Source organism: Carcharodon carcharias, chromosome 5 (genome assembly GCF_017639515.1).
Source record: "Carcharodon carcharias isolate sCarCar2 chromosome 5, sCarCar2.pri, whole genome shotgun sequence".
Lineage (NCBI taxonomy): Eukaryota > Metazoa > Chordata > Chondrichthyes > Lamniformes > Lamnidae > Carcharodon > Carcharodon carcharias.
The window spans coordinates 58,031,449-58,044,571 of NC_054471.1; the positions used below are offsets into that span (position 1 = coordinate 58,031,449).

At 40.0% G+C, this 13,123-nt stretch overlaps 1 protein-coding gene across 2 annotated transcripts in view; it reads left to right on the plus strand.

Annotated features, from left to right (window-relative positions):
* Positions 1 to 997: 997 nt before the first annotated feature.
* The window catches only part of ascc3 (activating signal cointegrator 1 complex subunit 3), a 619,273-nt gene continuing 607,147 nt past the window's right edge, over positions 998 to 13,123 (plus strand). For both annotated transcript variants that reach the window (XM_041188004.1, XM_041188005.1), the window contains exons 1-3: positions 998 to 1,068; positions 6,154 to 6,304; positions 10,580 to 10,727. In XM_041188004.1, the coding sequence (XP_041043938.1) occupies positions 6,215 to 6,304; positions 10,580 to 10,727 (238 nt within the window). In that variant the 5' untranslated portion in view covers positions 998 to 1,068; positions 6,154 to 6,214. The remainder of the gene's footprint in view (positions 1,069 to 6,153; positions 6,305 to 10,579; positions 10,728 to 13,123) is intronic.

Consider the following 13,123-nt stretch of genomic DNA (forward strand, 5'->3'; position numbering starts at 1 on the left):
GGGGGGGGGGGGGGGGGGGGGGGTTGTGCAGGGGCGGGTGGGGACAGGCGCGAAGCCGATCGCCGCCTCCGATTGGGTCTACACCGCCATTTTACGTGTAAGGCCCGCCCAGCGTGATATGCGCTTGGAAGCGCTGAGTGCTCCCTGTGGGGGCGGGAATTCCTTGATTCAGGGCCTGTGTTCTTTCGTTCATGTGTGTGAAAGAGCGCAGAAGTCTTTGTAGCCAGGAAGATACCCTGTGAATTGCCATAAGTTGCTGTCCTACGTGTGCCACTCTGCCGTTAGCTTTGCGAAATCAGAATCTCACGTCGAAACCGTCCTGTGATTTTCATGACGTCGCTGCATTTGCAACGCCAATTGTCCATTAAAACTCAAAGATTAAAAACAGGGAAATTTAAGTTTAGTAATAAACAGCGTAAGTACACTTTTAGCCAGGTGACGATTGCTAATAAAAACAGGAAATGCTGGGAAAAACTCAGCAGGTTAGGCAGCATCTGTGGAGAGAGGAACGGTGTTTCAAAGTTAACTCCGTTTCTCTCTCTCCGCTGATGCTGTCAGACCTGCTGAGCTTTTCCAGCATTTCCTGTTTTTATTTCAGATTTCCAGCCTCCGCAGTATTTTGCTTTTTATAATGAACACTAATGATTGTCAGCCCTCCTCTCCAGCTCAGAGCGCGAACAATTATTAAGCGTGGGGGATTGCCAATCTTTCAGGTGACGTTACATTTTGCACGGAACTTGACTGAGAAGTACCTGGGCTATACTCCCACGCGGTTTCTCCCCGATACGCCATTCGTTTGCAGTTTCAGCAGGGGCGCATGCGCGGAGCGGTTCATGCCGACGGCCGTTAACCGCCGGGCCGCAGAACCCCGATGGCGTCACACAAAGGAGGCCGGTCTTCGTAGCGTCACAGGTGGGGAAGAATCGGAGATTCAGCCCCTCCCCCCCACTCCCGCCCCCGCCCGTACGCACGCGGCACGCAGAGTTGCGCAGTGACGGTAGTGGCTGCAGGAGCAGTCGGCCTCGCTAGCCGGTGTGTGTGTGTGCGCGCTGCGAGGAGTTTATAGCGGTAGGTGTACCTTACTCTGAATGGGTAAGATGGACAGGGAGAATGGCGATAAATAGAAATAATGCTGACACGCTGGCTGGTGTGGTTCCAGTCGAGGGGGTGGAAACAGAAGAGTTTTGTTGGGGTTGGAGGCAAATCAGTCAGAGCAAAGTGTTTAGTGTGTGTGTGGCCTAAATAGCAACTGAGTTTGCCGGCGGGGGCGGGGAACTTCAAATCCCGGCGGGCTTTGCGGCCGCTGCAGCAACCGCGCATGCTCCCTGCCACACTTCCTGGAAGGCTGTGGCTGGTGGGCTGAATGGTCACACGTGAGGCGATGTACGGACGTGGCTGTTTGGAAGTGAATCTGAAAGTGCCGACATGTTTCTCTGTGTAATGCCACCACTCCTGCTTATAAAACTGTGCAATTACCTGGGGAAAATAGGCTGAACGTTTTGCTTTGTTGATCAAGTGACCTTTACCGTCGCAGGATTATCATATTTGGGAGCACTCGAGTTTTACAATGAACCCAGAGTGAAATGCAGCAGATGTTTATAAGCTGTTTCGAATGTATTCTTTTTAAAAATAAAGGGAATTGTCTACGTTTTAATGGTTGTAAATTTCGTTCGTGGTTTTCCTGTGATTTGAGCCCTTGAATAATTTTCAGTCAAATTGAGATTTTTGTGCCTTAATAGATCTTTGATTTTTTTTTACTGGACAGAAACCTATGAACCAAAGGAGCACACGCTTGTTTAATCACAGGCAAAGTCATGTTTTGACTGAAAGTTTAGAGAAAATTGTAGGATTAGACACAGTATTAAAAGACCTGACATCCTTCTTGGGGAATTCTGCCGTTACTCAACATAAAAATAGGAGCAGAAGGCAAATTGGCCCCTTGACCCTGCTTTGCTTTTCGGTAAGATCATGGCTGATCTGATTGTGGCCTGAACTCCTTTCTTGCCTGTTCCACGTAACCTTTGATCTCAGGGTAACCAACTGTCCTATATTTCCCAGAATTGTCACATAATTCTGCTTTTTGCCTGGCAGAATTTCAGCTCTGCGTGCTTCGGCCAGTGTTTTGTTTTGCGAATGTGTTGACCAGTTTTCTTACACGTGTTGGCCCTGGGAATGTGTTGATTTGCGCTCAGGGTAATCACGTGTCCGAGTCCACAAGCCTGCTCTTACGGAGCTCTTACCCCCTCTGCCCTCTCAGATTTATGCCAACTCTAAAGTGTCCTTCAAATGTTTTGCTGGGAGTTTAGTCACCCTGCCTGACTCCCTGGTAGATCCAAAATCTGTCTAACTTAGCCTTGAATATATTCCATGTCTCAGTCTCCACTGCTCTCTGGGCAGTTCATGCCATTGGAGCTGAAAGAAGGAGTTTTTAACAAAAAGATTTGGTAGGCTGGCTTGAACCACCACCAACAACTAGCATTCATAGAAACACAGACTTAGGCCAAATAGAATCCTGTGCCCTATCATGTCTATGCCGGCTGGAAAAAACAGCTGTCTGTCCTCATCCCACTTTTCAGTTCTTGGTACATAGCCCTGTAGGTTGTGGCACCTCAATAACCAGTCCATGTATTTTTTAAGTGTGATGAGGGCTTCTGCCTCTACCATGCTTTTAAGGCAGGGAGTTCAAAACCCCCAAACTCTTAAGTGAAAAATTCTTCAACTCCCCTTTAACCCACCACCAAATGCCTGGTTATTGACCTCTCTGCCAAGGAAAATCTTTCCTATTCACTCTATCCAGGCCCTTCAAAATTTTATTCATCTCACCCCCAGCATCCTCTTCTGATAAGATAAACCCATTTGATCTAATTTTTCTTTATAAAATTCTCCATTGCTGGCAACATCCTTGTGAATCTCTTCTGTACCCTTGAGTATGATCACACCCTTCCTGTAATGTGACCGGAACTGTGTATACAATTCTAGCTGAGGTTTAACTGGTGTTTCATAAAGCTCAAATGTATCCTCCCTACTCAATAATCTAAGATATCTTGTATGCCTTGACCATCTTATTTATCTGTTCCACTATTTTCACAGATCTGTAGACATAGACTGCAAGCTCCTCCTGTTCCTCTATGCTTTTCAAAATCCAACCATCAATGGTAAATTCTTTTGTCTTATTTCTCCTTCCACATGCATTACCTCACGTTTCTCTGGATTGAATTCCATTTGTCACTTTTCTGCCCATCTAACCAATCCATTGATATTTTCCCACAGTCTACAGTATTCTTCCTCAGTATCAACACATGGCCAATTTATAGCTAGGGATGAATACTGACCCTGACAGAACCTCAGTTGAAACAGCTTTCCAGTCACACAAACACCTGCTGACTATAACCCTTTGCTTCGTACCACTGTGTTAACTTTTGATCCAACATGCCACTTTCCCTTGGATCCAATGAGCTTTTAATTTACTGATCAGCCTGTTCTCTGGATCCTTGTCAAAAGCTTTGCTAAAACTCATGTAGACTAAATCAGATGCGCTACCCTCATCAAGCATCCTTGTTACTCCCTCAAAAAATTCAACCTAGTTCGTCAGGCATCATGTCCTCTTAACAAATTCATGCTGACTGTCCTTGATTAATCCATGTCTCTCTTTCAGATTTTTTCCAGTAATTGCCCACCACAAAGGTTAGGCTGGTTGACCTGTAATTACTCAAGCTAACTTTTCCTCCTTTTTTAAAATGACTGTACAGTGGTAGCAGTTATATGCCACCATGCCTATAGCCACAGAGGACTGGAAAATGGTCAGAGCCTCTGCTATGTCTTCTCTTGTTTCCCGTAGCAGCCTGGGATACATTTTGTCTGGGCATGGTGATTTATCCACTTTCAAGGATGCCAAACACCTTAATATTCCCCCCCCACCACCACTTTATAGTGCCTTTAATAAAACATCCCATGGTGCTTCACAGCAACTTTACCAAAAAAAAATTGACACTGAGTCACATAAGGAGATATTAGAACAGGTGACCAAAAATCAAGCTGCAAGGTGTGTTATCCTGAGGACTGCTGTGCAGGACTATGCTGATAAAGTCAGAGTGTAGGGCTTGACAGCTGAAGGTGTAACACCACTCACCTTTCCTGACATCCTGAATCCTAATATGCGAATTAGAAGCAGGAGTAGGCCACTCGCCCCCTTGAGCCTGCTTTGCTATTCAATAAGATCATGGCTGATCTGATTGTAACCTCAATCCCATGTTCCTGCCTATCCCGATAACCTTTCACCCCCTTGTTAATCAAGAATCTATCTAGCTATGCCTTAAAAATATTCAAAGACTTTGCTTCCACCACCTTTTGCGGAAGAGCATTCCAAAGACTCACAGCCCTCTGAGAGTGACTCCTTATTTTTAAACAGTGACCCCCCAGTTCTGGATTCTCCTGTCGAAGGAAACATCTCCACATCGACCCTGTCAAGACTCCTCAGGATCTTAATGGATTTGATCAAGTCGCCTCTTACTCTTCTAAATTCCAGCATTCCAAATTACCTGCTGTACCTACATGCTAGCCTTTTGTGATCCATGCATTAAGACTCCCAGATCCCTCTGAATCTCTGAGCTCTGCAACCTCTCACCATTTACATAATAAGCTTTTTAAAATTCTTCCTTCCAAAATAGAAATTTGCCCACTTTATACTCCGTTTGCCAGATCTTTGCCCACTCACTTAACCTATCTATGTTGCTTTGTAGCTTCCTTTTGTCCTCTTCACAATATACTTTACTACCTATCTTTCTGTTGTCAGCAAATTTGACAACCATACCTTTGATCCTTTTGGTGCACTGTCTCCAGGCTGGAGGGGCCACATTTCTGCTGCTCGTTTCCTTTCATACCTGAGAGAAAAATAGAAATTGCTGGAAAGGGCTCAGCAGGTCCAGTAGCATCTGTAGAGAGAGAAACAGAGTTAGTATTTCACGCCTGTGACTTTTCAGCAAAACTGAGATAATTGAGAACTGCAATAGGTTTTGAATGTCCTGCCTGCCCTCCATGACTGTCAGGGAACCTGGAGTCGGGATACTAATGCTATGGCAAAGGGAAGGAGTCTTGGCAAAGCTCTCCAACTAGTAAAGCTCTCCAGCAGGAACTAAGTGCACAAAATCTGTCATCAGTGTTGCATGATATTTGACTATGGAGGCCTTCAACTGCTGTCCACACAAGCACATTTTTCACCTTCCAGAATGGGAGTCATGGCTGATATTAGTTTTCCCCCTTTTCTAGTGTATTAAGACCTTTTGTAACATCCTGCTACTCACTTGGAATTAGCTAAATTGGTATAGACTGGAAATTGATCCTGGGACTTTCTGGTTTGATAATAGACAGAGTGTCTTTCTGCTTTAGGACATATGGAGAATAAAAGAGCGTTGTCATAAATGTAGTGTAAATTACTTAAAAATGTTAATGCTATAAGTACAACGCTGTTCAGATAAGGTGACTCATGGATATAATTGAAGATGATGCAGAATGATGAATGTTGCGAAGGGTTCGCAGCTTCATTTTGAAAGGTGCCTTTGCACAGGTGGATTTTTTTTTGTTTTAAAATTGAATACAGTTTTTTTTATATCCGTAAGTCGGCTGCTGCTGGTTCCTTCAGGATTGGCAGACATAATAGCGAACACCTACACTAAGTCTAGAGGTTGTGGGTGTATGCAGCTCAACTTAACTACACTGAAAATCAAATCTTCTGAATACATGCAACAGGTAGCATGTTTTGGGTCCACAGCTTCCACAATCAGGCACAGATAATGCATTACTTTAAGGGAAAAAAAAAAGAGATTTTGACCTTTTCTGCTGCAACACATTAGCCCAAGTACAGTGGATATTTGGTTCCATGGTAGTAAATCAATTTTGGTTGTATCATTCACACACCTAATCAGTTATAGCATTCATTCACCGTTTTAAAAGGGAATAGAATTAGTCATTGTTCTGGTTCATGTGTATCTCTTTGTGTGCAGTACTTTATGTTTTCATTACACAGTGATATGGTCGGACCGATTCAACTGTATTGCGTTCTGGCTATAACTGCCAGAGTTTGTATTTTTCTTATTGAGAAACTCAGTATCTCAGTTGAATAGTTTCATGTACTTTTCATTTTTGTTCTGCCTGCAGATTTTGCAAATCCCAGTAGCAATTTGATTACTCTTCCTATGGATCAGTAAGTCAGGATTAAATGGAACTACCTCGTCTAACAGGAGCTTTGCGCTCCTTCTCAAATGTCACCAGACAAGATGAATATATTGCAGATTCTTCAGAGATGATGGTGGGTTTTTGCAATTATGTTTTCCATTTCAATCTGATCGAGTTTAAAATCAAGCAAAGACAAATGCATACAAGAGACTATTTCAGTGATAAGACCATGTCTTGCATTACAATAATATTTTGTACAAGTACAACTTAAATCTTTGAAGACTGTAGCTCGACCTCTACAGTAAAGACTAACAAGTCAGGTTTTGCAATTTCAATTTACATATGAACTCCCAAAGAATGGTTTTGGGACTTGCAAGTATTTAATCAAATGATTATCTTTGGACCATGCAAGCACTAAATTACTAAGTGACAAACTTGAAATACACAGGGTCTCCATTATATGATATGAAGTCCATATCATTTTTTCCTCGGACATTAGGGCAAAATTAATGCTTTGCTTACTGACCAGTTCCCTCCAGAATAACTGAGGCAGCACAAACCTGAATGGTTCCTAAGTGTTGTTTGAATTGAGGCAAGATTGCAGTCTGGAAAACACTGCAGGTTATTGCGCTCATTTGTAATGCACAAGTGTTGTTTGGGGTGTGGTAGGGGAGAGAGAGTTTATGTTCTGTTTTCTTTCTTGTTTCCTGAAGGAGGTGATGTTTCCTGTTGTTACAATTCTGTAGGTGCAGGATATATTCAGGAATCTAACCTTAAATAGCTGCTCTTCACATATGAGTCTGAATATTAGTAGCAACCTTTTGGCAGCACAACTAAGCCCAAACAATTCCTCTTAATTTGATACTTCTGCACTTCATGGCTCAATGGCACTTTGCTTTTTACCACCTACCATTGACATATGTTGGAAGAATTTACAATCTGATCCTCAATCTGTTTGGCTGCATGATGAACACACCTTCCTTAGCTATCAAATCCTAGAGTTTGAATTGAACCCGGAACTTCTGGTTCAGAGGCAGGGATGCTATCATTGTGCCACAAGACCTCGCATTTACCTCATATGAGCTTAAAGTACAGAAGGAGATCATTTGGTCCATCATATCTGTGCTGTTTCATTGTTTGAGCAATCCAAACCTCATCTCCCAGCCTCACGTTTTGCAATAACCATTATTTTCCTCTAATAAAAAAATTATTTCTCCAGTTTCCCTTAAAAGTATCTCAGTCTTTGCATTAACCACTCCCTGTGGCAAAGTACTCCATGTTTCAACAACCTTCAAGAAATTCTTCCTAACCTCTCCCTGCACTCTTGACAATTTAAAATTGGTAACCCCTTGTCATTGGTTCACAGAGAAGATAATTCTTCACATTGTTAAAAACCTTTATTAAATCTCCTTGTATTTATTTATGCTAAAATTGTATTATTGCCTCAAGTCTCTCCTCTTAACCATATTTTTCTTCCCAGGCATCAGCCTGATGCACCTGTGCTGTATGCTTGCTATGGCTTTAATGTCCTTTCTATAATGGGGCATCCAAGATTTCAATAATTGTGATGTAACCAATTTTTTGTACTATTTTGTGGAACCATTTCATCTTTACTTTAGCACTTAATTCTTAAATTGCAAAATAATTTTTTTATTGGATTATTTGTCTAAAATTATTTTCTGAAATGATGCATTTCAACATGTATATTTTCTGTTCATCCGCACTTTTCTATATCTTTCTACTGAGTGTATCTTAGCATTCTTCCTAAGATGTATTACTTCACAATAAAATGTATTTTCCCATTCCTTAAATCTGTCGCTAGTCCTGAAATTTACTACATTCCCCCTTATTTTGACACCATTAGCAAGTTTGGTGGTTGGCTTCACTAAACCTAAGTCCAAATCATCCACAAACATGGAAAAAACAGTGGGTCTACACTGAACTCTGAGGTAAACTGCCCTGTTTCCTGTTTGCCAGCCAATTTTCTATCCATTAATTTTTCTAATCGGCCTCTTGAGAGACCTTATTAAATACCTTCAGAAAATCCATTTGGACAGCATCCCCTTTAATAACCCATAAGGTCAGCTCTTCAAAAAAAAACCTCTATTAAATTTTTCAAATGCAGTTGCTTTTAGCAAATCTACGGTGGCTGTTGTTGATGAACTCAAGCATTTCACAAGTGCCCACTAATTTTGTCTCAAATTATAAATTCTAAGAGCTTCCCTACAACTCTTAGTTGGGCTTGACAGGATAGATGCAGTAAAGATATTTCCCTTGGCTGGGGGTCTAGAACCAGGGGACACAAGTCTCAGAATAAGGGCAGGTCATTTAGCGTCAAGATGAGCTTTTTCACTCCAAGGTTGGTGAATCTTGGGAATTCTCTGCTCCAAAGTCATTGAGTCTTTTCAAGACTGAGATCGATAGATTGCTACATATTAGAGTCATCAAGGAATACTGGGAAAGAGCAGGAAAATGGTGTTGAGGTAGAAAATCAGCCATGATCTCATTGAATAGCAGAGCGGGCTCGAAGGGCTGAATGGCCAACTCCTCCTATTTCTTATGTTCTTATGTAACTGGATCAACTGGATCATTGTTTTCTGATTTACCTGTATCTCCCATTTTTAATTAAGTTGTTACATTGGCACCTTCTCCAGTTGATTGTTAAATTTTACATATTTAGCCATACTTGAGAACTTGTGGCCAGAAACACACTCTTCTCTCTGACTTAAACAGCTGCATTCCATTAGGGCCTGTTGACTGCCATCAGTTCTGTTTTTTAAAAAATATCTTGTTGAACCACTAGGATAAGCTCCATGGGCACCTCTTTGAAAAAGATGGCTGTCCTAACTCACCAGGCCCCACCTTTCTGTTCCATAGGCAGTTTGGAAATTGCAGTCTGGAAATTAGACTGTCTTTTGTTGTAAAAATGGATTGTTTGGAATAGTATTACAAGCGTTTTTCTTTGGTTTTGTTGAAATGATTGACTTCCAGGTTAGTTTGAAGTCACAGTCCTAATTACTATTAGTTCAGATGGTCCTATGGAGCATTGTAGCATTGAGACCACTTGATCTAATGAGCCTCTGGAATTTAGTTTTTTTTTCCGAAAGTTAGATTTTTGTGGCAGTTAGATCCAGAAAAATAAATTATATATTCACAAAGACCCATATGTATTAAATATAATATTTAGCATGCGTACTCACCAATATTCTTCTTGTAACCAGCACAGGCATAACATGCAAAAAAAAAAAGCATATTCCAAACTAGTGTGTGTTTTTTTCAATTCAGGATTGTACTTCGCTTTTGCTTCTCTCTGCCCTTTCTTTAATTCCCTTTTCTTGTGTGTATGTGTGTGTGTGTGTGTGTGTGTGTGTGTGTGTGTGTGTGTGTTTGCCTTTTGTTTCTAATTCCCCATTTCCACCTGCCACCATAACTGACTCCATTCCAAATAATAGCACCACTATTCTACTGTGGCCAGCACCCCTTTTCTCCTGTAGTACAAATTGTTGTGAGCGTTTGAAATTTGGCATTCTTGCTTTTGTCCTGATGAGTGCAAGACGAAACGCTTCAGTAACATGTCTCTATTTTCAGCAATATTCAAGCTACCAAGCAACTGTAAATTATGATTCATAACAAGAGTACGAGTGATCCTTGAATTTGAGTACAGTTCATGAAGTGATACCTGAAACCCTTTTAACAGTTACCCAAATGCATCTTGTTTTCTTGATAAACAGACATAACTAGTAACACTGCTGAGTCTTGCATCCATGATGCTTGCTGTCGAATAGCAAAATGCCTTGCAATAGCTGGACATACTTGCCGTTTGATAGGAAGCTGGTGTTTAAGAATCAGTCCACCAGTTTTATTTCTATTTGGATTTTGTACAATTATGAAATTTTGGGAATAGCAGTGTATCTATTTTTATAATTAAATATCTCAATATTATATGAGCTTTTAGCTCTTATTTGCCTGAACTATGTTTAAGTGAAAACATGAAGTGCTATTTTTCTTGGAAGCCTGCAGTTTTAATTAATCCTGTTACAATTGAATAAAGGCAGAATGCAACACTTTAGGCTATTTACTTAAAATAGCAGAGACAAAATAACTACCCATTAATATCAACACCGCTGCATGAACAATACAGTTAAAATCCTGTTCCTGTGCAGTAGGTTCATATTATTGCATAAATGATGGCTCACAAGTCATTATCTTTAAACTATATTGTCCTCATGAATATGAAATCTCAGCATTTTGGGTTTTACGATTATTGTATTCCAGGTTATTTTATTTTCTTTCTCTCAATGAGGGATATCACTTGGCTTTTTTAGGATATGTTTTTTGTTTACTGGCTAGAGGTTAGTTAATTATCTATTATCTCATTTTTATCTGTTTTTCAACATATCATTCACAGGCCAAAAGATCAAAGATGAAAGACTACTCTTGCAAGACAGAGTTGACCTGGAAAGATATAACCCATTTAGTTGAGAAAGTGGCACAGAATGAGCATCAAAATGTCAGTGAAAATATGAAAAATCTCTTGAAGGCTGCCAGACAGCTTGGTAAGTCAGTATAGAGATTTTGTTTGTTGGTAGACCTCTACGTAACCCTTAACTTGGAGAAGGGATAGTCAAAACTGGATTGCCATTTCTTTCAGTGCAGTATGAGCATTTAAAAAATAAATGTGAGAGATGCCTTATTGCTTATCCTTAGTTGTCCCGAGAAGTTGACTTTAGGCTTTCTTTTTGAACTGCTGTAGTTTTGTGGTAATGGTGCTACTACAATAGTGCTAGCGAATTCAGTGATTTTGATTCAGCTGTGATGAAGGAAATGTTCAGGTCAGGATAGTGTGTGATTCAGAGGTAATGGTGTTTCCACGATATTTCTGTTCTTTACTTTTTTGTTGGTAGCATTCACAGGTCTGGGAGGTGCATGGAATTCCTAAAGGAGTCCAAATTTGCAGACCTGTGAATAAAGTCATTCTGTAAATGAAGAGAGTTCTTACAAACTTTCATTTTATTATGAGTTGATCAGAAATCTTCCTGCATTTTCTGAACATTCACCAAGTTCAAAAGTTAACATTTTGCCCACCCCTCCCATACCTGAAGTGATGGGTCTTCTTCAGTACATACATCACCATTTGTAAGTGTCAGGAGATTATTCGATAGTGGGAAACATCACAATCAAGGTTGCTTTTGTTCTTTCTTGGCATCCATGTGTGCATGCGTGCACATTACAAATGTGGTTGGTGAATGATAACTGTATCTGAATTTTTTTTCTCTCTTTCTCATCCTGGGTCCTGAGGCTGATTGTAAATCTCCCAACACTCGTGAATGTGATGCTTAACTTAGTACAGATCAATGTTTCATCCAAATCATGAGTTTTGGAAAAACATATTTACTGTTCATAGGTACTGCGTAAAAGGAAGATTTCAGCTGTTTGTTATTACCAGCAAAGTCATAAACACAAATAAAATAATGCATTTGATTTAATTGTAAATGGTGAGCAAAGCAAATATTTTCTAAAGTTCATGAATAATTGGAGCATTCAGAATTATTTTGGCATTCTTTGAATAACCTGGGTCTAACTTTTTGTGAAGTTTTGTTTTTTCAGTGAATACTGAAAAAAAAATTGCAATAAATTTATGGGCAAAAAGTTTATTATATCTGCAAGCTATACGATGCCCTACTAACCATGTCTTGACTGTCCACTTCTAGTTAGCAAGATACAGGGGAAGATGTTCAAATACTTCATCGAAGAAAGAGGAGAAAGATTCTTAAGATTTGGCTCGTTAACCTTGAAAGAAACCAATCAGATGTGACCTTATAGAGTCATATACAATAGTAAAAGACATGGGAAAGATAAATCTGAGAAATTAGTTTGAGACAAGTAGAAGGAAACATAGGTTCAAACTAGCAAAATGAAAATTTAGGTCTGATGTCGTGATGTTCTTCATACAGACAGATAAGTAAATAGAGTGGACTTCTGGATAGAGTAGTTCAAGTTGGCTGCTGTACTTGCCTGCATTACAACAATGACTATTCTTCCAAAATGTAACTGGCAGTGAAGCATTTGGGATGTTTTGGACACATTAAAGGCACTTTATAAACAGAGTTCTTTTTTATAATACATTCAGAAAGATGAAACTCGAGTATATTCAAATTTCAAGCAAACCGTTATTTTCCAAAAATAGCAAAAGCCTCCCCCTCCTGCTTAAAAGGGACGTTACATTCATATTAGTAATCCACCCCTCCTAACTTTACGTTAGAATAAGATAGACTAATGGAAACCTGATTTGACTTTTCTCTGAACCCTTGGCCAATAGTACAGCATTTCAGGGCCCCATGACTGGATCAATTCTTGGGTTGGAGTCACTCCAGGCTGCATGGAAGAATTCCCCATTGGCAATGTCATAGAATGAACAAATGTGCAATTGAGTGTATTCTAGCAGGTAAAAATCTTAGTTTGTAAAAGGCATCAAACCATAACTCCACTTTTGTCTCAGAACGTTTCTACATTAAAGCAAGGACTTTGTGTCAATACCCAACCTCTGTAACAGATACAGATGCTCCTTATTAGTTCACATTTTAGGTTTTAGATATCTGACTTGACATGACACATCATGTACCAGTAAGCAAGTATTTAATTTTCTGTGCCATTGTTCATGAGTAGTATGGAACCTGGAATGAGATGTTGGATTACTAAAATCCTGCTCAATCGAAGGGTGACCATGGTTCAGTCACCAATATTGTATACTAAAACAATGAAATAATATATCATGGATGAGGTAAAAATATTACACATACAGAAAAATAAGGCACCCACAGCCACATTTGTGATGTTACTGTATAAAATAAGATGCAAATAAGTTTATTGTTTTCTCTCTAAAACAAATTATTTCTGCTGGTACTTTATTTTTGTCTGTTGTGCTGTTTGCTAAAATAGGTTCCTATAAATG